This window comes from Stenella coeruleoalba, assembly GCF_951394435.1.
Source record: "Stenella coeruleoalba genome assembly, chromosome: X".
In the NCBI taxonomy this organism is placed as follows: Eukaryota; Metazoa; Chordata; class Mammalia; order Artiodactyla; family Delphinidae; genus Stenella; species Stenella coeruleoalba.
Window position 1 is genome coordinate 28,935,629 of NC_137152.1, and position 27,553 is coordinate 28,963,181.

At 41.7% G+C, this 27,553-nt stretch overlaps 1 protein-coding gene across 1 annotated transcript in view; it reads left to right on the forward strand.

Moving 5' to 3' along the window:
- Positions 1-27,553, forward strand: part of SYTL5 (synaptotagmin like 5) — a 234,584-nt gene that overhangs the window by 144,906 nt on the left and 62,125 nt on the right. The window contains exons 4-7 of the mRNA XM_079909888.1: positions 9,274-9,389; positions 10,804-10,909; positions 14,069-14,203; positions 26,952-27,093. Coding sequence (XP_079766014.1) covers positions 9,274-9,389; positions 10,804-10,909; positions 14,069-14,203; positions 26,952-27,093 — 499 coding nt within the window. The remainder of the gene's footprint in view (positions 1-9,273; positions 9,390-10,803; positions 10,910-14,068; positions 14,204-26,951; positions 27,094-27,553) is intronic.

Genomic DNA, 27,553 nt, shown 5'->3' on the forward strand with positions numbered 1-27,553 from the left:
CTAGGTGGTCACAAAGCACCGAGCTGATCTCCCTGTGCTATGCGGCTGCTTCCCCCTAGCTATCTATTTTACGTTTGGTAGTGTGTATATGTCCATGCCACTCTCTCACTTTGTCCCAGCTTACCCTTCCCCCTCTCCATATCCTCAAGTCCATTCTCTAGTAGGTCTGTGTCTTTCTTCCCGTCTTACCCCTAGGTTCTTCATGACCTTTTTTTTTCTTAGATTCTATATATATGTGTTAGCATACGGTATTTGTTTTTCTCTTTCTGACTTACTTCACTCTATATGACAGACTCTAGGTTCATCCACCTCACTACAGATAACTCAATTTCGTTTCTTTTCATGGCTGAGTAATATTCCATTGTATATATGTGCCACACCTTCTTTATCCATTCATCTGTTGATGAACACTTAGGTTGCTTCCATGTCCTGGCTATTGTAAATAGAGCTGCAATGAACATTGTGGTACATGACTCTTTTTGAATTACGGTTTTCTCAGGGTATATGCCCAGTAGTGGGATTGCTGGGTCGTATGGTAGTTCTGTTTGTAGTTTTTTAAGGAACCTCCATACTGTTCTCCACAGTGGCTGAACCAATTCCCATTCCCACCAACAGCGCAAGAGGGTTCCCTTTTGTCCACACCCTCTCCAGCATTTATTGTTTCTAGATTTTTTGATGATGGCCATTCTGACTGGTGTGAGATGATATCTCATTGTAGCTTTGATTTGCATTTCTCTAATGATTAATGATGTTGAGCATTCTTTCATGTGTTTGTTGGCCATTTGTATGTCTTCTTTGGAGAAATGTCTATTTAGGTCTTCTGCCCATTTTTGGATTGGGTTGTTTGTTTTTTTGTTATTGAGCTGTATGAGCTGCTTGTAAATTTTGGAGATTAATCCTTTGTCAGTTGCTTCATTTGCAAATATCTTCTCCCATTCTCAGGGTTGTCCTCTGGTCTTGTTTATGGTTTCCTTTGCTGTGCAAAAGATTTGTGACTCTTTTGGCTCAACGTTTTTTTTGTGAAATCTATCCATGTATATGTGAATACCATTCCATTCATCTTCACTGTTGTATCATTCTATAATGTATCTGTTTTCTTGCTGATGCAGATTTTTGTTGTTTTAGTTTATAATGTTACAAAAAAATGCTGCTATGACATTCTTATACATATGGCCTAACAAACATGTACAAGAGTTTTCTTGGGTAAGGTTTTTAAACTGTGAGTTATGACCTATTGGTGGGTCATGACCAGCATTTGAGAAAAAAAGGAAACAGAAAATGTCAGCATATATAAAATTATATGTATGTAAGTATATATATACGTGTGTGTGTGTGTATGTGTGTGTGTGTGTAGTTTTTTTCTGGATTGTGGTATAAAACATACTTTTTTCTTTCCAATTCCCCTTTCCCCCATCCCCACCTCCGATAACCATAATTCTGTTCTCTTTTTCTATGTGTTTGGGGTTTTTTTTGAAGTATAATTGACCTCCAACACTATGTTAGTTCCTGGTGCACAACATAAGTCTAGTTTACATCTGTCACCATATGAAGATATTACATTATTATTGACTATATTCCCCATGCTGGACATTTCATCCCCTTGAGTCATTTATTTTGTAGTTGGAAGTTTGTACCCTCTAAATCTCCCTCACCTAATTCACTCATCCCCTCGCCCCCTCCCCTCTGGCAACCAGCTGTGTTTCTTACTGTGACCTCTGCCAAAAATGTTTGAGAAGACTCCGGTAAGGAGTGCACCTAGGAATGAAATTGTACGGCAAATGGTATGAGCATTTTCAGCCTTATAAGATGATAAGTTGTTTTTTATAATCGTTGTACCAATTTAAACTCCACAAACATTGTATAAAAGTTTCCTTTACAATCTTACCAACACTTGGCATCATGAAGAATTTTAATTGTTGTCCAACTGGTAGATATAAATGGATATCTTATTATGATTTTAATTTGAATTTTTCTGATTACTAATGAGGTTGAGCATCTTTTCATAGGTTTATTGGCTGTTTTGGGTTCCTCTTCTGTGATATGACTATTTATATGTTGCCAAATTTTCTATTAGGCTGTTAGTCTTTACTGATTTGAAGGTGTTTTTTTATGACCCCCTTCATCTCTAGAAATGCTTTTGCCTTAAGGTCTATTTTGTCTGCTATTCATACAACGATATCAAGTTTCTTTTGGTTAATATTTACGTGGTATATATTTTTTTACCATTTGCCTTTCAACCTTCCTGTGTCCATATGCTTAAGATGAGACTATATAGCATATCTGCTATTTTAAATTATATGTTATATGTATTTAAATATTTGCTATACATATATGCTGTATGTATAATGTCTACATATACCTGCTATGCATATATGATATATAATTGTTAAAGTTTAATTTGACAATATTTTTTCTTAAACTATAGAGTTTAGTCTACTTATATTCATTGTAATCACAATATTTGCATTTGTTTCTATTGCAATTACTGTAATATTTGCTTTTATTTATATTATCTGTAGATTGATTGAAGTACTATATTTTTCTCATCCCATTTTATCCTCTCTACTAGTGTAGATATTATATGAATTTTTATTTTTAGTGGTTACCCTGGAAATCACAACATTCATATTTAATTTTATAAATCATTAGTTATAGCCTTCTTCTAATCAGTAAAAGGAACTTGGTATTCTTAAACTCCAAATATCATCAGCCTGGCTTGTATATACTTTTTGACCTATGTTTTAGACGTACCTTATTTTCAATTCAACAATTTAGATATTATCATTTTTGTTTTACATCAACATTTGTTTAGATTTATCCACGTGTTTTACCAATTTCACTTTTCACCATTCCTTTTTATATCTCAGATCTACTTTAATTAACTCTTCTTGAAGTAAAGTCTTTAGACGTTCCTTTAGTGAAACTCTATTGATGGTAAATTATCTCACTTTTTATTTTACTGAAAATTTTTTTGTTTTACTCGTATTCGTAAACAGTGTTTTCTCTGGATATACAGTTCTAGATTGATAGTTATTTTCTCTCAGAGCTTTGTAGATATCATTTCACTGGCTTCTGGATTTCATTATTTCTACTGAAAGTCAACTGTCATCCTAATCATCATTCCTCTGTATGTAATCTGTTTTTTTCCCCCTCTCTAGCTACGTTTAAGATGTTCTCTTTATCTGTAGTGTTCTACAGTTTCACCGTAATATGCCTAGGGGTTTCTTTTTACTTTTCCTGTTGGAAGGGAAGAAAGGAATAAATATATACCATCATCTCCATAAGGCCAGGGTCCTTGTTTGTCTTTTTCACATCTGTACTCTTAGCCTTAGCACAGGGCTTAACACATGTAGGAATGCAATAAATATTTGATGTGTAATGCATAAATTTATAAATAATTCTAGTTTCCTTATGAATAGTAAGAAAGAAACTCATCTTATTTCAGCATATCTAATAAGCGTGTCTTATCTCAGATGTCTCTGGTCACTAGTAGAAGATAAAGGAAGAAAATGAATCTTTTGGTCACTGCTCTTCTTTTTTAGGATAAGATTACCTATTTTTCCCCTGTAAATCTAAGGACAACTTAACTTGACTTTACATTTAAATAAGCTTCCAAGTGAAAGTTTGAACTCGCATGAGTTTAGTGTTAAAATTAGGGCCTAGCAAATTCTGAATACTCAGTAATCATTAATCAGAAATAATGAGTGTAACTCAATTTCAGTCAAACTCACTCTTTAGAGTATGACCTATAGGAAACACATCGTCTATTCTGAGCCTTGTATTTCTGAAATATTAGGTTGATGTGGCAGAGAAGAATATAACTTTTATAGTGGGTGTCATGTTTATTTTCTTTCCTCTTTTACCCCTCCTTTATTCCTGTCACTCTGCCCCCAACACAGAGGCACACTTGCAGGCACGTGTACATGCACACACACACAATCATAGCCCATCATATGAAATGCTACATGTTATTCCTTGGCTTCTGTACGTTTTCACCCTTACTCAAAGCCTTGTCATACCTGACAGCTACAAGTTCTTTACTGACAATTTTGCCAAATATAAAGGGCTTTCGGTATAAATCCTTTTTTGTCATAATACTGTATAACTTTGGACAAGTTATTTAACCTCTGTGAGCTTTGATTTCCTCATCTGCAAATTGAGAATAACATAGCTACTTTATGGCTTATAGTGAGGATTCTAGGTGTCATGTGTAAAGTGGCTAATGCATGACTTGGTGCGTGGTACACACGGACTCAGCATTAGCTCCCTGTTCTTCAGCTAAGCCTTCCATCTACCTCCAGGACTTGAGCAGGTGGCAAAGGCATGATCCCAAGAGATTGTTCTGATGTTGCAGAGTTCTGAAACAACAAATGACTCAAGTCCATATCTGAGTCGAGCAAATATAAGGATTATAGTTATTGTTCTTATAAGGATAGCAAGAAGTAATGACTGACAATTCTGGGAAGATCTTATTTGTGTTAGGTGTTGGCAGCTCTAGGCATATATGGTAAAGATGATATAGAGGCCCATTTCCTGGGGCATGTAGACTTGGTGTGGCCCTCTTTCCCCTGTCACACATGAAATGGCCATCGATGTGCCATCCACCTCACCCTGTATCTCAAGAACATACCAAAAAACAAAGACAAAAAAACCAACTCAAACAAACAAAAAATACAAGCTGAGGCTTTGGCATGCCTCTCTTAGGTGGTTCTCTATCGCTGATCTGTATTATTCCCCTTGCTCTTGTTTCTTTTTGTGTCAATTCTTTGTTCTATTGCAGAGGTTGGCAAACTTTTAAAACAATAAGATGCCAGACAGTAAATATTTTAGACTTTGTGGGCACTGTGGTCTCTGCTGTAACTACTCAAGTTTGCAGTTGTAGCAGAAAAGCAGCCAGAGACAACACATAAACAAATGAGCATGGCTGTGTTCCAATAAAACTTTATTAATAGACACTGACTTCTGAGTATAATTCATATTAATTTTCACATGTCATGAAATCTTCTGCTTTTGATTTTCCCCAACCAGTTAAATTGTAAAAACTATCTCTAGCTCGTAGGCTGTACAAAACAGGTAGTGAAGTGAATTTGGCCCACAAGCCATAGTTTGCCTACCTCTGCCCTATTCTTCCTCTGAATTTTTCATAGGTATCTTCTTAGAACCCATGCAAATCATTTCCTGAGTTGAATACTAAAACAAATAGGTTTTTATGTTTAATGATTCTGTTAGTTTTCTGTGGCCGCCATCACAAATTGCCACAATTTAGCAGCTTAGAACAATGTAAATATATGATCTTGATGCCGAAAACTCGGCCTCCATGCACCAGTGCCGAATTGAATCTTGGAGACAGAGTTTTGGGTGAAGTAGAAAAGGATAGCTTTATTGCTTTACCAGGAAAAGGGGGACACGGCAGGCTTGTGCCCCTGAAGAACTGTTGTCCCAACCTGAGAGGATTTGGTGTGAGGAGTTTTATAGCAGTGGTTCAAGGAGGGGGTTGCTGTTAAGATTAGGTTGTGTGCAGGGCCTGCACTCCTTTAATCTGGCCTCAGGTAGTCTCTTGATGAGCTTCTCTGGTTCCTTTAATCTGGCCTCAGGTGGCCTTCTCTGGAATGAACAATGCTGACATCTTCCATTTGTTGGGGGTTTTAGTTCTGTAAAGAGCTCAAAGATACTGTTATGTGTATCCCTTGAGGGGGCACCAGGACCCTGCCCCAAGGCTGCACTGTTGTTTCTTGACTGCTCCTCCCTTGTCTCTGCATCTCCTCCCTCCTCTGATTAGCAACTGTTCCGAATCTGCCCTTTGGAACACAGGGAAGGTCACAGAGGCTGTAGTCCGTTCCCTACAAACAAGAAACAACAGAAAGGCCTCTGTGCCCAGGAGCCCCACAGGGTCCTGCTCGGTTTCAGTCCCACAGTTCCGTAGCTCAGGAGTCTAGTTTGGCTTGTTTCTCTACTCTCGGTTCACTAGGATGAAATCAAGGTGTCCGCTGGCTGAGCTCCTATCAGGAGGCTCTGGGAAGATTCCACTTCCAAGCTCATTTTCATGGGCAGATTCTGATTCCTTGTGGCTGTAGGAACGAGGCTTCTGTTTCCCCACTGGCTGTTAGCTAAGAGCCAGCCTTTGCTCCGAGAGGCCTGTCTCTCTGATCCTTGCATATGGACCTGTACATCTCAGAGCCCTCTTCTCACGTTTGCAATCTGTCTGACTTCCCATTCGGCAGCATCTCAGTATCCAACTTCCTCCTCTTCTTCCTCTGTTTTTAAGGGCTCAGTGATTACAGTGGGCCCACGTAGATAATCCAGGACAAGCTCCCTATTTCAAGGTCAGCTGATAGGTAACTTCAGTTCCCTCTGCAAAGTTCAATCACAGCAGTACCTAGATTAGCATTTGATTGAATAATTAAGGGACAGGAATCTAGAGGCAACATCTTTAGAATTTAGAATTGAACAATTACCACGTAGATTTCCAACATAAGTACTAATGTATAAGTCTAGATCACTTAAGATGTATCCAGAAATAATTTAACCCATTCAAGTATTCAGTTTGGGTGTATTTTATACAGTTTTGGAGCTAATCCAATAATCCTTGCTTCTCAGTAGATGATCTAGCCACTTGAGAGGAAATTTGAGATGTACATGCTATGGTCATTCAATGAATAATTTGCTCCAAGGATGACATTTTCACTTTTTTTCCCAGTAGTAGAACTGGGTTTCATAGATAACTTACCTTTGTTTCCTGCATTCAGTACTAGTTCAGGATAATTGCTGTGGAGAACAAATTGACATATTTTTCTGGAGTGATTTTTTTTTATATTTAAGATCCAATTGTCAATTTCTAAGTCCAACCAGGTACTGAATCTCATGGATATAATACTCTAGGGCTGGAAATCTCTCTTTGACTCCTAGCTGCTTTGCCTCAGCCACCATGTCAGACTTGTCACCGATCTTGCTGATTTTCATCCTCAGTTGTTACCTGAAAACTGGGTTTGCCTCTTGGTGGGTGTTGAGCCAATAGACACAGCCAAGCCAAAGATGGGGAGAAGAAGGAAGGATTTATTATTACTTGAAGCAAGTAAGGAGAACACCAGGGATCGTTCTCAAAAGAGTGTCTCCCCAACAGCAAAACTGGGGAAGCTTTAAGCTAAGAATACATGCATACTCATGAGGGAGCTTCAGCATAGAATTGGAGCAAGTTGACAGAGTCCAAGCTTCAGTTGATTGAAGTCAGGAGGGGCGACATTATCATTCCATCCTCCACCTGGGTGGGGGCCTTAGTTCCTGCAGAACTCAAAGATATTATGTTTATCTCTTAAGGAACCAGGACCCTGCCCCAAGGCTGCACTTTTGTTTCTTGACTGCTCCTCCCTAGTTTCTGCATTCCCTCCCTTAAGATCATTAATTACTGAGACCTGTTCCAGGGCAAGTATTTTAGCCAGGCTCAGATCACAAAATGGCTTAGGCCAAAATGGGTTCTACGTCAAGAAAGCCATTCCTGCTTCCCTTTCTCCAGGGACTCCCTAACCTATCTGCTTCATCGTGGCCCAAGTATCTTTATCTTTCTTTTCACTTCTTGCCCCCATGGTACCCTGATTCACATCTTCATCATTTCCTATCCTATCTGTTGCAATAACTTCTTCATTGGCCTTCCTGCTTCTGGTTTCTCCCCCTTACAATGCTCCAGAGATGCTGTGATTCAACCTGAAATTTAGAAAAACTGCCGGAGTTCCCTAGCATCTCCAAAATGGCATTCCAACTCCTTCACTTGACATTCAGAGATTCCCATTATGTGACCCAATCCTACCTTTCAACCTCATCATTTTCCATTACAGTCCTCCATAGAGGTGTTGGGACAAGTAGTAAGTGAACATGGGCCATGTTCTGAGAATGGTAAATAGGTCTCTGTAACTGGGGTAAAGGGTTTGTGTAACCATTGCAGATGGGTGTGATTATTCAAAGGTCCTTCTTTTCCACATTCAACTGATTGTGAAACCCAGACAGGTCCTTCTACCACCTACATTTTTAATTCGTCTCCTCCTCTCTATTAGTCTTGACATTGCCCTAGTTTGGCTTTTGCCATCTCTCTCCTGGACTGTTGCCATGGCCAACCTGTCTCTTTGTCCCATTCTCTCTTTACTCTAACTCAGTCATTATATTACATCAAGGTATCGTGCTAAAACAGAGTCTGATTGGGACACCCTTGGTGGTCCAGTGGTTAAGACTCCGTGCTTCCACTGAGGGGGCACAGGTTCTATCCCTGGCCAGGGAACTAAGATCCTGCATGCCGTGCATCATGGCCAAAAAAAAGAAAGAAAGAAAGAAAGAAAACAGAGTCTGATCATGGCCCCTTTATAATTCAAAACCTTCATTTGTTGCCCACTGTTGTCATTAAAGATTATTTACCCACTGATGCAGTGGTTAAGAATTTGAGCTATAGCATAAAAGAATGAAATAGTGCCATTTGCAGCAACATGGATGGATCTAGAGATTATCATACTAAGTGAAGTAAGCCAGACAGAGAAAGACAGATATCATATGATATCACTTATATGTGGAATCTAAAATATGACACAAATGAACTTATTTACAAAACAGAAACAGACTCACAGACATAGAGAACAGACTTGTGGTTGCCAAGGGAGGGGGGAGGGATGGGTTGGGAGTTTGGGATTAGCAGATGCAAACTGTTATAAATAGAATGGATAAACAGCAAGGTCCTACTGTGTAGGACAGGGAACTATATTCAATACACTGTGATAAGCCACAGTGGAAAAGAATATGAGAAAGAATATATATATATGTATAACTGAATCACTTTACTGTATAGCAGAAATTAACACAACATTTTAAATCAACTATACTTGGATAAAATAAATGTAAAAAAAAAGAACTTGAGTTATAGGCCAGACTGCTTGGGATGGGATCCTGGCTTTACGTGTGAGACACATCATTTTGTTGCTCTAAGTCTCAGTTTCCTCCTCTATAAAATGGGGATAATAATGTTTACAGAGGGTTGTTATGTGGATAAAAGTATACTGAGTATGAAGAGCAATTAGCAGATACCTGGTACATAGTACGTATGCAACTAATAGTGGCCATTAAAATCACCATAATATACTCCAAAGATTGAGATGGACTCTATAAATAACTATAGGCTATTTTTTAGCCTATAGGCTATAAATAACTATAGGCTATTTTTTACTTAATTAAGGATTTTTGAGAGTTTATTTGGCTAAAGAATGGAATTCCAATGCTGTCCTCTTTTCTTTTGAGTAGGCAGCTAAGGATTGTAACTGGCGAATGGTTTTTTGAAGAAAAGGCAAAGCGTTTCAAGCACGTCAGTGTTCTGGGCACTGATGTTGTCCGGCAGTCCATCTTAAGAAGAAGTCCAGGTAACTGAAGCAAAGCTGTTTTAACCTTCATTTTGGCAGGCTAAATACCTTCCCTATATTACGTAGCAAATGAGAACAGTTGAATTTCCTGAATCCCTTGGGTCATTTCAAAACTCAGTGGCATGAAATCTGAGTCTGCAGTTCATACAAGGGAAGAGGAAGTCGGTAGAAAATAAAACCCACAGTGATTTTTCATGTATGCGACACACTGAGATTTCCAGGGGAGGCGTTTATCTTCATCACAGACGCGTCTTTTCCTGAATGCACTTCCAGTATTTTACTGAACATTTAAGAAAGTGACATAAAACAGGTGAATTACATGATTCACATTGTGAAAGCAATCCTTGGTTTTTCAACAGGATGTGTTTCAGATTTCATTTAAATGTTGTTTTTTCTCATCCAGTGATTCTCAACCAGGGGCTGATATTTTGTACTGTGTCCCCCTCCGTCAAGCTAGGCAAGTGTTGAGATATGCAAGGGCGCATTTTTGATTGTCCCAATGACTATGGGGGAATTAATGGCATTTAGAGATGCTAAATGGCCTGAAATTGCGCAAGACGGTTTCACTCAATGAGGAATTATACTGTCACCAAATGCAAATAACACCCCCCCTTGAGAACGTTACTCCGTGCCTTGAGACTACAATTTAATTGGTTAAATATTGAGTGAACCTGTGTTTAGGATCATGTTTCTCAGGTATGCTGTAGTAAAGGTGGAGCAGGTGTCTTTTGGTCTGTTCCTAGGGTATCTCCCCTTTCAGACACTGGAGACAAATGCCCTTATTTTTAAGTCTGGCGGGTAGGGCTGGGAGGCTTGGACCTGATTCCAGTGCCACTTCTGGGTGTCACGGTAGCAAGGAAGGGCTTTCCCAGGTGGGTAACGTCAGGTCTAATGCCACAGTGGGACAGAGTGGAGTTAGAAGTAAGCAGTTAGCTCTGGCTGCTTCCTCCGCTCAAACCTCAGCACCTTCCAGAGTGTAGACTGTCTCTCAAGTCACGCGGTGTGTCCACAGGTGTTGGCCCTCCCGGGAAGTCTGGCTTATGTGCTCAAAAATCAGGGGATCGTTTCTAGAATCCCATGCTAGGATTTGGAGTTCTCATGAACCAGGCTCCCCTTCCCTAAAAATATTTGCAGAGGGATCATGTATAGTTGCTCCATTGCAGTCACCCCTAGAAAGCGTATCTCAGCAAAACTCCCACAGATGAGCCCCAATCTTAGTCCTCACTTAACTGTGGAACACTCAACAGATTAGAAATAAGTGCGTGACCGGGAAACGTGGATGGGCACATCACTGCCAATTTTTTAGACTTCTGTGTCCTGTGCTAATGTAGGAAAGTGAATGAAGAATAGAAAACTGCTTCATTTCTGGCCACTTCATATGTAAATTTGTCTTCTGGTTGTCTTTCATGAGGAGCTGAAGAAATACAAAGCCAAGAACAAACCCACCAGAACGCAGAAAAGTCAGACGCTTCGCTTTCTGCTGGGCGGAAGGCCAGCCACGATGGGCCCAGGAAAAAGGGGTAAGACCCAGCCTCTTCAAGGGAATCTTTGACCTTTGTTCCAGTCACCTGTGAAATAGATGCCTTAGTTTCTCAAGTCTAATGTCACCTAAGTGACCCAGAGAAGGTCACAGACTCATCCGAGGTAACCTTCTCCTATCATTCTCCTCAGGAAATGCAGTTTTAATTACTTTCAGTTTTAGATAAAGGTCCCTTCTGACCTGAACCTGTAAGAGTTTTTCTTTCACTTGACATATCTGGTCCTTTACTTCTGGGTAGAAGGTTTCATGCTAGGGCCAGTCTTGTCTGTAAGGAGGTGACAACTGCCTTTGTTGTAGGGTCAACATACCTCCCCCACACCCAACCTGAGTGCTGACGCAAACTGAAACCTCCAAATCAGAGATTTATTAATAGGGCTTAAAACATTGTCTCCCCTCTTTGAAATGCGGGCCTCCTTAAGGAAGAAATCATTTGCCCACCTCACTGACTTCATTCAGAAAGCAAATATGTGTCAAGTGTTGAGAATAGGAATGGGAGGCACACGGACACAAGATTCAGGGAGGCGCTGGGAAACCCGGAGTGAGAAGGTTCCATCAGGGAGAGTCAAGTGGCCCCCAAAATGCAGGTCATAAGGACCCAAAAAGCAAACTGTTGCCTTACAGCCCTGCCTGTTGTAGTCTCCATTTCTCAGGCAACCGGTGGCCAGTCTTGTGGCCGAGGGAGTGAGAATCCTAATCTACACCAAGTGGCTTTATGGTTCTTTCTGGGTAGCGTGGCTTCGTTCTCAGCAGGAGCCAATGTGAGGGGCTGCCAGTGCCTGAGCCTTCATCTGTCGCTACAGAAAGTCCATTTTGTTCTGTTCTGTTTCGTTTTTTAAAGAATCTGGAACTGTGAGTAGACATGAAACCTAAATGTCATTTGACTCAAAGACTCATGACTAACCATGTCTTTGTTAATTAGCAGAGATGAACGGGAAAGATAGCCTAGAGGGACCATACATCCTATGTGTTGAGTCTTCCTACCACGTTAAACCCATTTGTCACTCCTCGAGGCTCCCACGGTGCCTTGTGCCCATGCGTCACTCGTCACTCGGTGCCTTGTGCCCGTGCGTCACTCGTCACTCGGTGCCTTGTGCCCATGCGTCACTCGTCACTCGTTACTTGGTGCACTCTGACACAAAGCCCCTCCCTGCACAAGAATGTAAAGTAAATGAACTGGTCTCGCTCAATACCACCCCCGTTTAATCGTAAGCTCCTTTAGTGCTGGCCCAGTGTCTTTTTTGCTTTTGTGCTACAGTATCCAGCATGGTGCCTGGCCCATCGAAAAGAATCAGTGGTCTGATTGAATTAAACTCAGAGCCCACAAGTGCTTCTAGGAGCTGTAGTGCACAGACCCCAGGCCAGGCATCACTGTGTGGGTTACAGAATGGTGGGCTTGGAGCTAGGAGACAACAGTGAGCCCTGCTAGAACTCAAAACTGGCATCGGATGCTTCTGTCTTCAAGGAATATAACACCTAGTCGGGAAGAAAAGGTTCAAAGGTCCACACCTGAAAAGTTAATTTGTACAGAAGGATTTTAGAAAAACATAAGATGACAATATGAGCTGCCTGAAAGCCTTTCTAAAACAACAAGACAAGGAATTAACTACAAGAGATAGAATATGGAAATAAATAATTTAAATTTTAAATTTTAAATTTATTTATTTATTTTTTGGCTGCATCGGGTCTGGGTCTTAGTTACGGCATGCGGGCTCTTCCGGGCGTCTCTCTGGTGGTGGCATATGGGCTCCAGCGTGCGTGGGCTCTGTAGTTGCGGCACACGAGCTCTCTAGTTGTGGCTCACATGTTCAGTAGTTGCAGCATGCTGGCTTAGTTGCCCCACAGCATGTGGGATCTTAGTTCCCTAACTAGGGATTGAACCCACGTCCCCTGCATTGGAAGGCAGATTCTTAACCACTGGACTACCAGGGAAGTCCCAATAATTAATTAAATATTAAATAAGTGGCTTAGATCATTGATGTCGGGAGGGCACAGGGGCCATTGGGAAAGACATGAAATTCTAAGTGGGACTTGATGAGGACTTTGAAAGATGGATGGGGCCAGGATAACAAAAGAGGAGGAACAGTGATTCCAGGTGGAGGAGACACCGTAAGCAGCACTGCAGAGGTCAGGACATGCACAAGGTGCTTCTCAGAGCAGCATAAATTGACATTATATTAACTGCTATTCTCACCAAAAATGTAATTTTCCAGTTAGATGAAAGCTTCTGACACTTTGACGAGACATTCTTCTAGTGGTCTTTGAAACAGAAACAACTCGGCAGATTCTATTAAGATTGTCCCAGTACCTCTGGAATACTTTTTCCCCCTGAGAAAACTGGAGCCTGTAAAGTAAACGAACTGGTCTCTCCAGATACCATCACAAAAAGAAGATAGCTTTGGTTTTTTTAATCCAAGTGCATTTGGTTTTTTAATCCAAGTGCATTTGGAAAGATCCATGTTTGAGGCCTTTGGTAGCCTGGATTGTGACTTGAATCTTGGTTTCTGAAAAGCTCTTTTTAAGTTCCTAGTAATTTAGTGCAATGGGCATGCGATCAGATTTCATCTGGTATGAGCCATTCCATTGTTCAAACTTATTACCCCAGGGACATGGGTGCCGTCACTTATTCCACAAGAATTGTTTGGGTTCTAGTACGTGCCAGGCATCTCTCTAAACTCAGGGGACCTAGCAGGGAACAAGAAGAACAGAGTTGCTGCTCTCAGGGAACTGCGGTCTAATAAGTTGCTACCTCAGTTGGTCTCAGAGGATCACCCTAGCTCTCCTCTCTGAGCAAGGTGAGTTCAAGCTCCCTTTTCTCAGTATCCTATAAACAGGCTCTGCCCAGGCGTTGCTTCTCCATTCTCAGGTGACAGTGGCGAGTCCCCAAAGTCAGTGGTCTTCTTAGGAGGGACAGAGGCCTGGCTTACCAGCAACTGGTACAGCCTTGGGAGCCTACCAGAACCTTTGACACTCTACTGCAGAAGCCCTGGGGACTGTCCAGAATTTCTCAGCCCCAAGTCTGCTTGAAAGAAGAATTATTTACTGTTGAAAGTACAAGAAATGGTATTTTTGAAATGATATGTTTAAATGCTTTCTTGTCTTGCTTTTAAATATATATATATACATATATGTATAATTTCAGATTTCTTCTTAGCAAGTTCAGATCAGCAACCAGAGGAGAAATTGTAACTTCAAAAACTGAAAGTGGGCGGAGCTACAGCTTGGACTTAGACAGCCAAAATTTTCGGAGTTTAAAGTCAGCCCCCGGTTCAGACAGGTAAGACACATACAGATTGGCCAATGGGATAGCCTGAGGATAAGGTTGATGAATTTCCATCCAAACAGTGCTTCTGGACACCTGTAAAGTATTCCCTCTCGGAGATCTAACGCATAATGTGAAAAGCCAGGAGGATATATTTTAGTTGAAATGGAAAGCACTTACACTTCTGGAATTACAGCTATTGAAATCATCTGTGTTACCTGCACGACTGAGACTTGATGTTTTGGGACTCAGGGCTGCAGTTCAGATGGAGAGATCCAGGAAAATAAATTATTTTCATTGATTTCTTGATATTTTTCTGTTTAAGCTTCTGAAAAAGAAACCTCTAAGTGTCGTACATTCCTTGCAGCTTTTTTTTTCAAATGAATTTATTTATTTTTTTATTTATGGCTGTGTTGGGTCTTCGATGCTGCACGCGGGCTTTCTCTAGTTGTGGCAAGCAGGGGCTATCCTTCGTTGCGGTGCGCGGGCTTCTCATTGCAGTGGCTTCTCTTGTTATGGAGCACAGGCTCTAGGCACGTGGGCTTCAGTAGTTGTGGCTCGCGGGCTGAGTAGTTGTGGCTCGCGGGCTGTAGAGCGCAGGCTCATTAGTTGTGGCACACGGGCTTAGTTGCTCTGCAGCATGTGGGATCTTCCTAGACCAGGGCTCGAACCCCTGTCCTCTGCATTGGCAGGTGGATTCTTAACCACTGCGCCACCAGGGAAGTCCCCTGCAGCTTTTAAAAAATTAAAAATAATTTCATTTGAATTGCCTCAGAGAATTTCCATAAATTCCACTTCTTTCTAGTTCCACCACCTCTAACTTGTTGTCAGTGGGCCAGCTCCTCAAATCTCCTATGCATAGAGCTATCACCTTGTCAAGAAAAGTAAAGAGAGAAAGGATAGCCAAGAGCATAGTCATTTCATATCAGGCTTGATGTTCTTTATCCTGTTGGGGCATAAAGTCAAGGCTTATTTTCACGACCGGTGTATTATCAAAGGCAACGATGAGAAAAAAGATCTACCCTCATGTTTCATTAAGAGCACAGGTACTCTTATACTGATACCTTTTTCCCTATAGCAGCGGTCCCCAGCCTTTTTGGCACCAGGGGCCGGTTTTGTGGAAGACAGTTTTTCCCCAGGGGTTCCGACAGTAACGCAAGCGATGGGGAACGGCAGATGAAGCTTCAATCGCTTGCCGGCTGCTCACCCCCTGCTGTGTGGCCCGGTTCCTAACAGGCTGCGGACCGCTACCGGACCCCTGCCCTGTAGCATTTCTCTAAACCAGTGTCACTATATGTAAAACTGCACAGAAAAAAATAAGCATAAAATAAATCACTTCTCATCCACTATCAAAAGATTATCACTGTATTCACTCTTTTCCAAATTTTTAAGAATGTAGATTTATTTCCTTTATGATAAAAAAAATACTTTAAACCCTGGTTGCGTTTGTCCTTGAAGTCATTTCCTTTGACTTCCCTTGGGGTAGCCCCCAGTCGTGTCCCATGAAAACTTTATATAAAGAAAAAAGCTCATTTTGGGTTTTGATTGCTGAATTCTCTCAGACAATGATCAAGATTATTTAGAGATGATAAGCATCTCGCTTAGTGTTGCTATTTTTTTTTTTTTTTTTTGGCGGTACGCGGGCCTCTCACTGTTGTGGCCTCTCCCGTTGCGGAGCAACAGGCTCCGGACGCGCAGGCTCAGCGGCCATGGCTCACGGGCCCAGCCGCTCCGCGGCATGTGGGATCTTCCCGGACGGGGGCACGAACCCGTGTCCCCTGCATCGGCAGGCGGACTCTCAACCACTGCGCCACCAGGGAAGCCCAGTGTTGCTACTTTTGTTCAGCCTCGTGGGGACTCAGTGGAGGAGCCCTCTTGGTTCATATTTCAGGCTGGCATTTAAAAGGGAAAATATATATACATAACGAGGAAAGATGGAGTCCCCCGTTCAAAACACTTAAAGTCTCCTGGCCCAACAAACATTAAATTATTGCATTTTAAATTAATTTGTCTTACAGTTACTCAACAAGAGTAAGGGGCATGCTCTCCAGTATCCCATTGCTTACGCCGTTCTTTCAGAATCTACCTGCCTAGGTTTATTCCTTGTGTCTTAACTACTGCTGGGTATAAATACAGTTGACTCTGGAATAACACAGGGGTTAGGGGGCCGACCACCCCCCAACACACACACTTCGCCCAGTCAAAACTCCGAGTATAACTTGACAGTCAGCCCTCTCTATCCACGGTTCCTCTGTATCCAAGGCTTCACCCAACTGTGTATCGTGTAGTACTACAGTATTTACTGTGGGAGGAAAGTCCGTGTATAAACGGACCCATGCAGTTGAAACTATAAAGCCGTATGGACTTGTTTCACCAAAGACTGGTGCATTGACCCAGGGGTTTTCTTGTTGTAAACTGGAAGGTCGTCCCTAAGTAGATTTTATATTTTAAATTGTAAATACCCGAGATGGTTTATAGATAGAATATAGCAGTCAGGGTGCTTTGGCTGAAGCATGCCAAGAACAACGTTTTCGCATGAAGGAAGAGAGTGAGGATGTTTGGGAGATCAGTAGAACAACATGTCCTTTTCCTAGAACATGTATTTATCACAGTGATGACTCATTAATGGACTGCCATAGCAAGATGAATTACCTTGTCCCCAAATTATTCCTTAGAAAAGTTGGGGCAGGAGGTGGCCCATCTTTTCTTCACTCCCGTCACGTAAAGATGTTAGCTTCCTTTTGTTTGCTTGGAGCTGCAATAATTCTGCAAAGCCAAGTGGTAAAGCTGGCAGACTCGTTTCTCCTTAGGTTCTGCAAGCAGAATTGCAGCCTCCCTATAAATCCTTTTTAATATGGAACAGTATGTTCCCCAAAAGAGAACTGCAAGATTCTGGTCTCTTTGGTCTATTACCTGACCTAGCTTAGCAATTAATTCCCCTTTCTCTTCCTCAGTGCATGTTTCTTCATAGTTTGTTGCTCTTTTCCTGAAGCAGTTGGGCTTGGGCATCCTTTTTTAAAACTCATAACACATCAGAGTAGAAATGATGTTTTAGTAGATGCCTGGTTAGAGTTTATTTCTTTTCAGTAGTTTCAAAGCAGGGAAATGTGTGAATGGCTTAGTCAAGCCTCAGCAGCCTCTCAGAGGAACATGGCAAATGGCTCTTCACTGGTTGCTAGGGACACATGAGGCAGATGAGATTTTTTAAAAAGAATGTAAATGTGAACTATAATTAATAAACAGAATGCTCTTCAGGGCAGTGATTCCTAATTCCTTTCACGCTGTGATGACTTGTCGATATGGTGTGATTTGTGAGATATCTATCTTAAATCTTACTCTCCTAGAAACGAACCCTCAGGCAAGGATTCCTAAGTGAGGAATTTGTTAATTGAAATGATTCCAGGAGGAACGAGTAAGGGAATAAGAAAGACAGAATAAAGAAACGGAGGAAGATAAGCAATGTGCTATCTCAGGTGAGGTCTGAGTTTGAGAACACAGCCTGATCCTGCAAGGGATTCTGGAACATAAAGGTTTTTCCATTTTGAGCAACTGAACCATTGCACTTCTGTCCCAATCAGTCATTGTCTGTAGGTTCCCTTAGACAGGGTTTCCATATTTAGCAAATAATGACACAGGATGCCCAGGTAAGTTTTAGTTCCAGATAAAGAACTTTTTAAAAAGCATGTTTCATGAAATCTTATTTTCATATACTACGTAAATAGTAGTATATTTTTATACTAAAAACTTCTTGATTGTTTATCTGAAATTCAGATTTAACTGAGGGTCAGGCGAGGCACACCTTAAGGCATGTCTTGGCCTCCAGTGCTAAAGGCAAATCTCTGAAGGGCATAGGTGCAAGCCATTAGCAGAAAAGCACCCAGAAGCTAGGGATGCGTGTGTGGAGCCTGGTACAATGGATCTGAGGGGATCTGGGTGCAACATCAGTAGTGTCCCCTAAAAGACAGAAAGGAAAAGTGGAACTTGGAAGTGAACATTTATTCTGTTCAGTAACAAATGGATAAAGGATGCTGCTGTGCTTCTCAGCAGCATTTCTATCATGACATTGGGGGATACGGCAAGCATTTAACCATGGGAACCTGTACCTTCTGATAACCAACCAATTTCTCACATCCCCCCAGCACCCCCTGCCCAAGCACATTCCAGTTTTCTCCACTTGTTCTTTTTTTTTTTTTTTTTACATCTTCACTGGAGTATAATTGCTTTACAATGGTGTGTTACTTTCTGCTTTATAACAAAGTGAATTAGCTATACATATACACACATCCCCATATCTTCTCTCTCTTGTATCTCCCTCCCACCCTCCCTGTCCCACCCCTCTAGGTGGTCACAAAGCACCAAGCTGATATCCCTGTGCTATGCGGCTGCTTCCCACTAGCTATCTATTTTACGTTTGGTAGTGTATATGTGTCCATGCCACTCTCTCACTTTGTCACAGCTTACCCTTCCCCCTCCCCATATCCTCAAGTCCATTTTCTAGTAGGTTTGTGTCTTTATTCCTGTCTTACCCCTAGGTCCTTCATAACATTTTTTTTCTTAGATTCCATATATATGTGTTAGCATACGGTATTTGTATTTCTCTTTCTGACTTACTTCACTCTGTATAACAGACTCTAGATCCATCCACCTCACTACAAATAACTCAATTTCATTTCTTTTTATGGCTGAGTAATATTCCATTGTATATATGTGCCACATCTTCTTTATCCATTCATCCGATGATGGACACTTAGGTTGTTTCCATCTCCGGGCTATTGTAAATAGAGCTGCAGTGAACATTGTGGTACATGACTCTTTTTGAGTTATGGTTTTCTCAGGGTATATGCTCAGTAGTGGGATTGCTGGGTCATATGGTAGTTCTATTTGTAGTTTTTTAAGGAACCTCCATACTGTTCTCCATAGTGGCTGTACCAACTCACATTCCCACCAGCAGTGCAAGAGTGTTCCCTTTTCTCCACACCCTCTCCAGCATTTATTGTTTCTAGATTTTTTGATGATGGCCATTTTGACCGGTGTGAGATGATATCTCATTGTAGTTTTGACTTGCATTTCTCTAATGATTAATGATGTTGAGCATTCTTTCATGTGTTTGTTGGCAATCTGTATATCTTCTTTGGAGAAATGTCTGTTTAGGTCTTCTGCCCATTTTTGGATTGGGGTGTTTGTTTTTTTGTTATTGAGCTGCATGAGCTCCTTGTAAATTTTGGAGATTAATCCTTTGTCAGTTGCTTCATTTGCAAATATTTTCTCCCATTCTGAGTGTTGTCTTTTGGTCTTGTTTATCGTTTCCTTTGCTGTGCAAAAGCTTTGAAGTTTCATTAGGTCCCATTTGTTTATTTTTGTTTCTCTTTCCATTTCTGTAGGAGGTGGGTCAAAAAGGATCTTGCTGTGATTTATGTCATAGAGTGTTTTGCCTCTGTTTTCCTCTAAGACACATTTATGCCAAATCGAAACAGAATTCAAAATATTAATGACTGAAATCCTCCTTTAATCAAGGTACCATCATACACTTACTCAGCCATCTCATTCATAGATTCATTTCCAAAAATCTACTGGGTATGTTTAATAATTATTTACCAAAAGTTACATATATTTAAGCAATTTGGTTATTACTAAGTATCTTTATTATTAATGATTGTACCTATAACTCAATCTAAAGGATTTTTAAAAATACTGACAACCTTATAGTCACAGAAAATTGTTTTAAAAATTGAATTTAAAACCATATGGGTGTATTTGTCATATAGAAGTATGACAGAATGATTAATAAAAGACTTTATAGCATAAATATGTATTACATTAGGATACAGCTCTTTGGGGAAGTGGACTGGAAATATGATTTAAAGAAGAAAGAGGACTGGTAGGAAACTTCTAATTATTAATGATGACCTTGTTCTGCGTTTTTTTTTTTGTTTGTTTGTTTTTCGGTACACGGGCCTCTCACTGCTGTGGCCTCTCCCGTTGCGGAGCACAGGCTCCGGACGCGCAGGCTCAGCGGCCATGGCTCACGGGCCCAGCCGCTCCGTAGCATGTGGGATCTTCCCGGACCGGGACATGAACCCGTGTCCCCTGCATCGGCAGGTGGACTCTCAACCACTGCGCCACCAGGGAAGCCCGAGACGTTCCTTATTATAACGTCAATAATGTGAGGCAGTATGGAGATCGGGAGTTCAGCCAGACCCTTGACACTATACTTAGGTTGAACTAAACTGGGTTTTTGACTTGCTCGTCCTTGTGGCCAGATGATTGTAAGCCGGAAGCCGCCTCCTTGTTATCTTGTCATTTCTCCAGTTGTTTCCCACCTGTGCATTTTATTTATACAAATGAATTCAACACAAAGCTCTGCCAACATTATTAGCCTAGTACTATATGCCAGGTGGTAAATGTGGACGATCTTAGTTAATGCTACTTTTCCACCCTTTCGTGAACTTCCAATTTGGCAGGGAAGGTTGGGATGACTAAACAGATAACTTCAAGACAGTATGGTATCATGCTAAAAAGATACCTGTGTGCTATGGGAAAACCAGAGATAGGCATTTAACCTTCCAGAGGATTCAGGGAAGCTTCATGCAGATGGCCCCTAAGCAGTTTGAAGGCGTGAGGAGGACTTGGCCAGGTGAAGAGAGGTAAGAAGAACATTCTAGATAGAGGAACTAGAAAGTGCAAAGGAAAAGAGGCATAAAGCAATTTTGCATGTGCTGGAAAACAAACAGTTCAGGGTTTTTAGAGTGTAAAATTGAAATGTGGTTTACAAGAGATGAGATGGAGAGCTTCATTGGACCAGGATATGGATGGCTTTGGATTCCTTGGTAACTTTTTTCTTATAAACAACATAGCATTACAGGGAGAACAAGAGTTTAGCAAATCCGAACTACTAAGTACAGAGTAAGTGCTTGTTCCATTTAGTTGCTGAAAGCTAAGTTCAGCTGAACACTTGCTTTCCTTGCTGTCTAGCGGGGGAGGGCACTTGGTTTTCTTGCTCTGACTTCTCGTCCACCCAAAGTTTTGCATGGCTGCTGGCCTCCCCTCCAACTGGCTTCCAGCCATTCTTTTTTTGTTTGTTTGTTTTTTTGCGGTACGCGGGCCTCTCACTGTTGTGGCCTCTCCCGTTGCGGAGCACAGGCTCCGGACGTGCAGGCTCAGAGGCCATGGCTCACGGGCCCAGCCGCTCCGCGGCATGGGGGATCTTCCCGGACCGGGGCACGAACCCGTGTCCCCTGCATCGGCAGGCGGACCCTCAACCACTGCGCCACCAGGGAAGCCCCAGCCATTCTTTAGAAACTAGACATGGGAACAGAATTTTGTTGTGATTGTAAACGACCAAAATATTATCAGACTGAGAGTTCTACCTGTTCTTAATTTTCTTTTCCCTCATACCCAGAGTCCTTCCCTCATAATGACTGTCTGCTCCATTTTAGAGAGTCTTTTTAAAGGAAACAGATTCATTGAGGAAACCGTAAACATTTAAAAACCATCAAACAAATCAGCTTTTGTTTTAGTAAATCAAATGGTAAAGCCTCTTTATATACTTAACACTAAGATTCATCGAACAGGATTTCACTGAGCACCTACCACATTGTATTGTATTTGTCCTTTTTCTCCGGAAAGGAAAAGGAAGGAAAACACGTGTAATTCAGCCACAGAAAGCTAGTGGCTTCAGAGGAAACTGCAGCTAGAGAAACTGCTTAATGAATTTCCACTTCTTCCATTTTTATCTGCTTCTCTAATTCAGAGTTCAAGAGCTCTTAGGATGGTTCATTTGTGCCTAAGTATAGCGCGCGCGCACACACACACACACACACACACACACACACACACACACACACACACACACACACACACACACACACACACACACACACACACACACACACACACACACACACACACACACACACACACACACACACACACACACACACACACACACACACACACACCCCCAGTACCAGAAATTCATTCCTTTGGGGTGTGTTGACCTCTCCAAAGAGTTTGGTTTTTAAATGGAGACACACACACACACACAGGGGCCGACAAACTTTTCTGTAAAGGTACAGATAGTTAATATTTTTTGGCTTTGTGAGCCAGATGGTCTCTGTCTCAACTACTCACTGTGCTGTTGTAGCGTCGACTGAAAAAAAGTGCACAACCTGAGAGTTGTGAGTTAAGTTTTACTGGGGGCAAAATGAGGTCTGTCGTCTTGGAGACGGCATTTCAGAGAGCTCTGAGGAAGTGCTCCAGAGAGGCAGGCGGAAGGTCAGGGTACTGTGTGACTTTAGGGAAGGGGGACGTGCAGTGAAGCGCACACGTTGGCAGAGGCTGGCTGCTAGTCACGAGGAGCAGACGTCACCATGAAGGATTCTAGTGCTTTCCTAGATACAAAGAGATGCAAGAATTGGGCTCATCAAATCTTCTCCTGAAAATATCTAACTCTCTGAAGAGCTGTTCTGCCAGTTTTTCCCAGAGCACAGAGCGCCTCATTCCTGATCTCCACCTTGAATTCCTTTCAGGGGGTGTTGGAGATCGGTGCCTGCAGTGGTTAGTGACGTCATCCTTGTAGAGGCAGATGGCAAGCGCCAATTTGTAGTTGGCAGGTGCATGAAAGCAGCTGAACACAAAACAAGTGACTGTGCATGCCTGCATTGCAATAAAAGTTTATTTATGGGCACTGAAACGTGAGCTTCACATAATTTGCACATCACAAAATACTCTTCTTTTTGAGTTTTGGGGTTTTTTTTTTTCCCCCAACCACTTGAAAATGTAAAACCACTCTTAGCTCGTGGGCTCTACAAGAACAGGTGGTGGGCCAGTTCGATACAGGGGCCATAGCTTGCTGACCCCTGATGCCATACATCCGCTCACTGACACAGAAAGCGTCCTTCCGTTCCTCACAATCTAAGCTGTGAGGACAGCTCCGCTCTCTTGATGCGAGCACCGTGCTGAATAAAGAAAGTCGTGCTGTGAGAGGAAACGACAAGGCGGTTGGAGAGACGCCTGACATCAATGAATTTAAAGTCATCCACAGTTTAGGCCAGTGTTTGTCAGCTTTGGCTGGTGGTAGGGGACGCGGGAGCCGCGGTAAAACACACGGATGCCTAGATCCCGTGCCCAGAGGCTCTGATGTGGTTAGTCTTGGGTGTGGCCTGGGCATCGGGATGTTTCAAACCTCCCCGGATGTTTGCGATGTGCAACCAAGGGTGAGGGCCACCCAGCTCACATAAGACGGTGTTGACAAAGACATTGCATTTGGGGATCACCAAAAACTGGAAGGTCGAGCCACGTACAGCTTTTTTCCCTTTTGTTTCTCCTTTTTAACACCTCTTTCCCATTTAACAGGCTCGCGTCACTTTCTAAGTACAACCTCCCTTGCCTGTCCCTTCCATACTTATTTCAGATCTGAAATAACCAAAAGAAGTTAGGACAGCACGTAAACTGCAGAACGAATGTCATGCCACCTCTGTGTCCTGTTACGCCCTAGCCTCATTGTCCCAGTGAGTGTCGTATCTCTCAGGTTAATGCTGCCTTCGGCTGGTCGTTAGGGGAGCATTCATTTACCCAGGTAGGCACAGGCTCAACCTTGTCAGCCTGCTCTGGGAAGGTTGAATCCTGAGAAATTCTTTCCGGGCTCCAACTCCTGGGAGACTTCTCTGTAAACCAGAAAGGCGACTCGTTAAATTAGAGTCTCTGTCCCCTATCCTTGGATTCTTTATCTAGAAATGGATATATCTAGGAAGCCATTTTCAAGGTTTTGGGCCAGCATAAAATTAGAGATAACAAAACAGAAGGCTTTTAGAAAGCATCTCATAAGCTAAAGTAAATGACACTCTTTTTTACCCTAGGGAATGTGTTTTTCAAGTAACTCAGAATTTCCAAGCTCCCCAGACAGTGTCATATTCCCCATACTTCGGGCCCTATTAGAACGAGATAAATGTATCTTTTTCTTGTCGGTTTCCCCCTAAGCCGAGTTCAGCTTCAAGGTTTGGTAGCACTGATTGCTAATACTTCTAATTTAAATATCAGTAACAAGATATCGGGATCAGAAATAGCTCTTTCTTAATTGAACTTTAAATTTCTCTAATTTAGGCTTGAGGAAGCTTTTATCCTCTTTCTATTTAAGAGGTGAAGATTCATGTATTTTATGTCAGATTTTACATAATGTCTAAAAGAGTTGGCACCCAAATATTTACGATATTCCGCCTCATTAGACTAAGTCTTTTCTAGTTTAATCAACTGAAACGTTCAACTGAGAGGAAAATATTTTTAAGAAGCTTACAGTGAATGTCAGGGATAAATGTGAAAGTATATGCCATTTTTGAGATAATGCTTCTGGCAACAGTAATTTCCAGTAGCTGGCTTATGATCCCAAGACTTTTTTCCTTATTACAGGCTAGCCTCTTGAATGTCATCACCACAATTAATCAACTTCCACCAGAGCTTCCACATAAGTAGGACTTTGGGTCCTAGCAAGGCTAATCCATGATGGGGACTTTTCCCAAACTACCTGGGTCTGAGAGGACCTTCAGCACAGACACAAGCAGAAACACCCACATAAATCCCCTTGGATCATAACGTCTGGGCTCCTTTCTGCAAGATTCAGTCCTAGCCTTTATTTTTTAAGGAGATTTTACCTAAAACAGGAGGGAGAGACATTTTTGTGGTAGTATTGTTATAAGAGTAGAGAACCTATGAACACAGGGCAGGATCACTGGGTAGGTCTCTAAGACCCTTCGAAGTTGGACTTCTGAGAATAAGTAGCATCACTTGGGAAAGGTATGAATATATTTAACTGTTGTCAAATGTAGAACTGTAGCACCCGAGATAGGAGGACTCAGGTAAATCACCAAGGAACTGAGAATTTCAAATTGTATCAATGTCCTTAATCACAAAATTTTATTTTCTTGTTGTTAGACTCAAAAGACACAGTCATAGACCCCTCCTGAGCAGAGTCCACAGTACTATAATTTATTCAAAGTACTGCTTCTAGAAAGAAGCAGCAGGCTCTGTTTCTGTGTAGGATCGAAGGACTCCTACCCAGAAAACTTTCCTAGCTCTCTTAATCGAATTGTAAGAAACAAACTCTCAGGTCTCCGATCCTTTCGTTATCTTCTTCTTGATAGCATCCTTCTACATTCTGTCCATGTAGAACCTGCCTGGTTGTGACAGTTTGATCTTGGTGAAATGATGAATAAGCAATGTGAGAAACTAGCATGAGCATGAGTGTAGGCTTTGGATAAGCAGACAGTTCTGTTTTTATCCTGACTTTGTCATATACTAACTCTGTCGTGTATGCACACACACACGCATGCATGTATGGAGTAATTGCTTAACCTCTCCAAGACTCAGTTTCTTTATCTTCAAAATAGGGATGTTAATACCTTTTTTTTTTTAACATGGATGTTGCGGAATGGGGAGTGTCAACCACCTAGAAAATACTCAGTAAATGCAGCTGCTATTTGCATAATTATCGAGAGTGTTGGTGGCTGCTCGTATCAATTAGGACATATTTGGTTTTGGTGGCTTCTCTGGTGCAGAGCCTTGAAAACACTTACAAGCTGTGGTTGACAGCTCCGCTGGTCATTGCTGATTCTTTCTTCTGCCAGATTTATCTTCTAGTAATGACCCGTGCGCCATCATTCTTTTTAAAAAGTCCCCTTCCTTTATTCCTATAAGTCTCTCCTCTTATGGGCTCAACTGTGAGCGCTAACCACTATTGTGCTTTAACAAGAAGATGTTTATTATTATAGGTGCACTTATAACTTATTAAAATAGTAACTGAAAGAGTGAAATTCATCAGGGCTTATATTTTCCCATTTAGCATATTTTGTACTCACTGAGAACAAAGAATAAAAGAAGAACAAACACTTCTCTTAAACTAATTTGTCAAAACTTATTTACTTACGAAGCTCCATTTAATAAGAAAATTGTGATCACCTCCAGGCAGGAACTGTTTTTTCATTAATCATTATTGAATGGCATTGAATCAGGTTTAGCAAACATGAAAGTGAATCAAACCCATTAACAAAATGTCATTATTTTTATCCTACATTCATTAAATGTGCGCCATGAGTCAGTCACTAAAAACAACACTGAGAAAATATAATTGCCAATCTTTGATTACATAGGCACCGAGTGCTTCCTGTGCACCAAGATCTTGTGAAGCTGCTAGAGATATCATGATAAATATATCATCAGCTCTGTCCCCAAGGAGGTCACAGTTGAAAGAGGCGCCAACGCCCACGTATCTGTTAAAGACCAAACAAGACATTGTGTAGGCAACTTCTACATAGTTTGGCAAAGACTGTAAATTACCAGAAATTGAGTAGAGCAGAGGTTGACAAGGCCTGTGATAGACAGGGAAGGCATGACTGGGGAGGCTGGACTTCATTTGGCCCTTGAAGGATGGGGAAGATTTGGATAAACAGAGAATGGCAAATAGGGCGTATCAGGTGGGGAGAACGTGAGCAAAAGCCTTAGAAGTGGAAGCATGAGCACGAGCATGGTAAGCTGAAAAAATTGTAGGGAACCTGGGCTGGCTGGGAGTGTGCTGGTGAGCAGTGGGAAGAAAAAAGGGTGGAGAGGTAAGTTCAATTACGAAGACCCTGGAGTCAGACAAATGACGTTGAACCACATGAGCCCCTGAAGGTGTTCGCGTGTTGCCATTGTTTTCTTGGAAGCTTTTCCCTGACTGTGTCTTTCGTCGCTGCTCTGCTTCCATTTTAAAGTCAGAATATTCTTTCGCACTTAGGGGAAGCACTGGTTCATCAGGTTCCAACGAGCAGGAAGCTGGTCCTGGAACTCCAAAGAGTATCCGGAGCAGTGGTGTGACCCCAGTCACTCAGAGGTCACCGGCGCCAAGCACACGCAGCGTGACCTCAGTCAGCAGTCGAGTAAGTACACGGATGTGAAGGAACACTCCCCCTTCTGGGACTAAGCCTCACCACCATGGCATGGCTGGGCTTCAGCTCTCTGTACCTGAGACCATGTTGTTTATCTTGTTTAACATAGATGCTTCTTTATCAGGACTGAACCTTCTGCATCCTTAGCTCCTGGCAGGAGGCCTCAAGTGAGAAGGAAAGGGAAAGAGCAGGTTCAAAGGTGGAATTTGATGGGGGTATCGACAGCTATGTGGTTTCAATAAAATATAAATAATGTTCAGCAGTCTCTGATTTTGATCTTCCACGTTGCTTGTCAAGATCTTGACTGTTCTAAAAATTTTCCAAACCAATTAAAATTAGGAAACCTAGACTCTTGAAATATTTTTATCCTTTTCTTTTCTATACATCCATTAAAATAAACACATAATGGAGACTTAAATCGCATAGTGTGTGTGCGTGTGTGTGTGTGTAT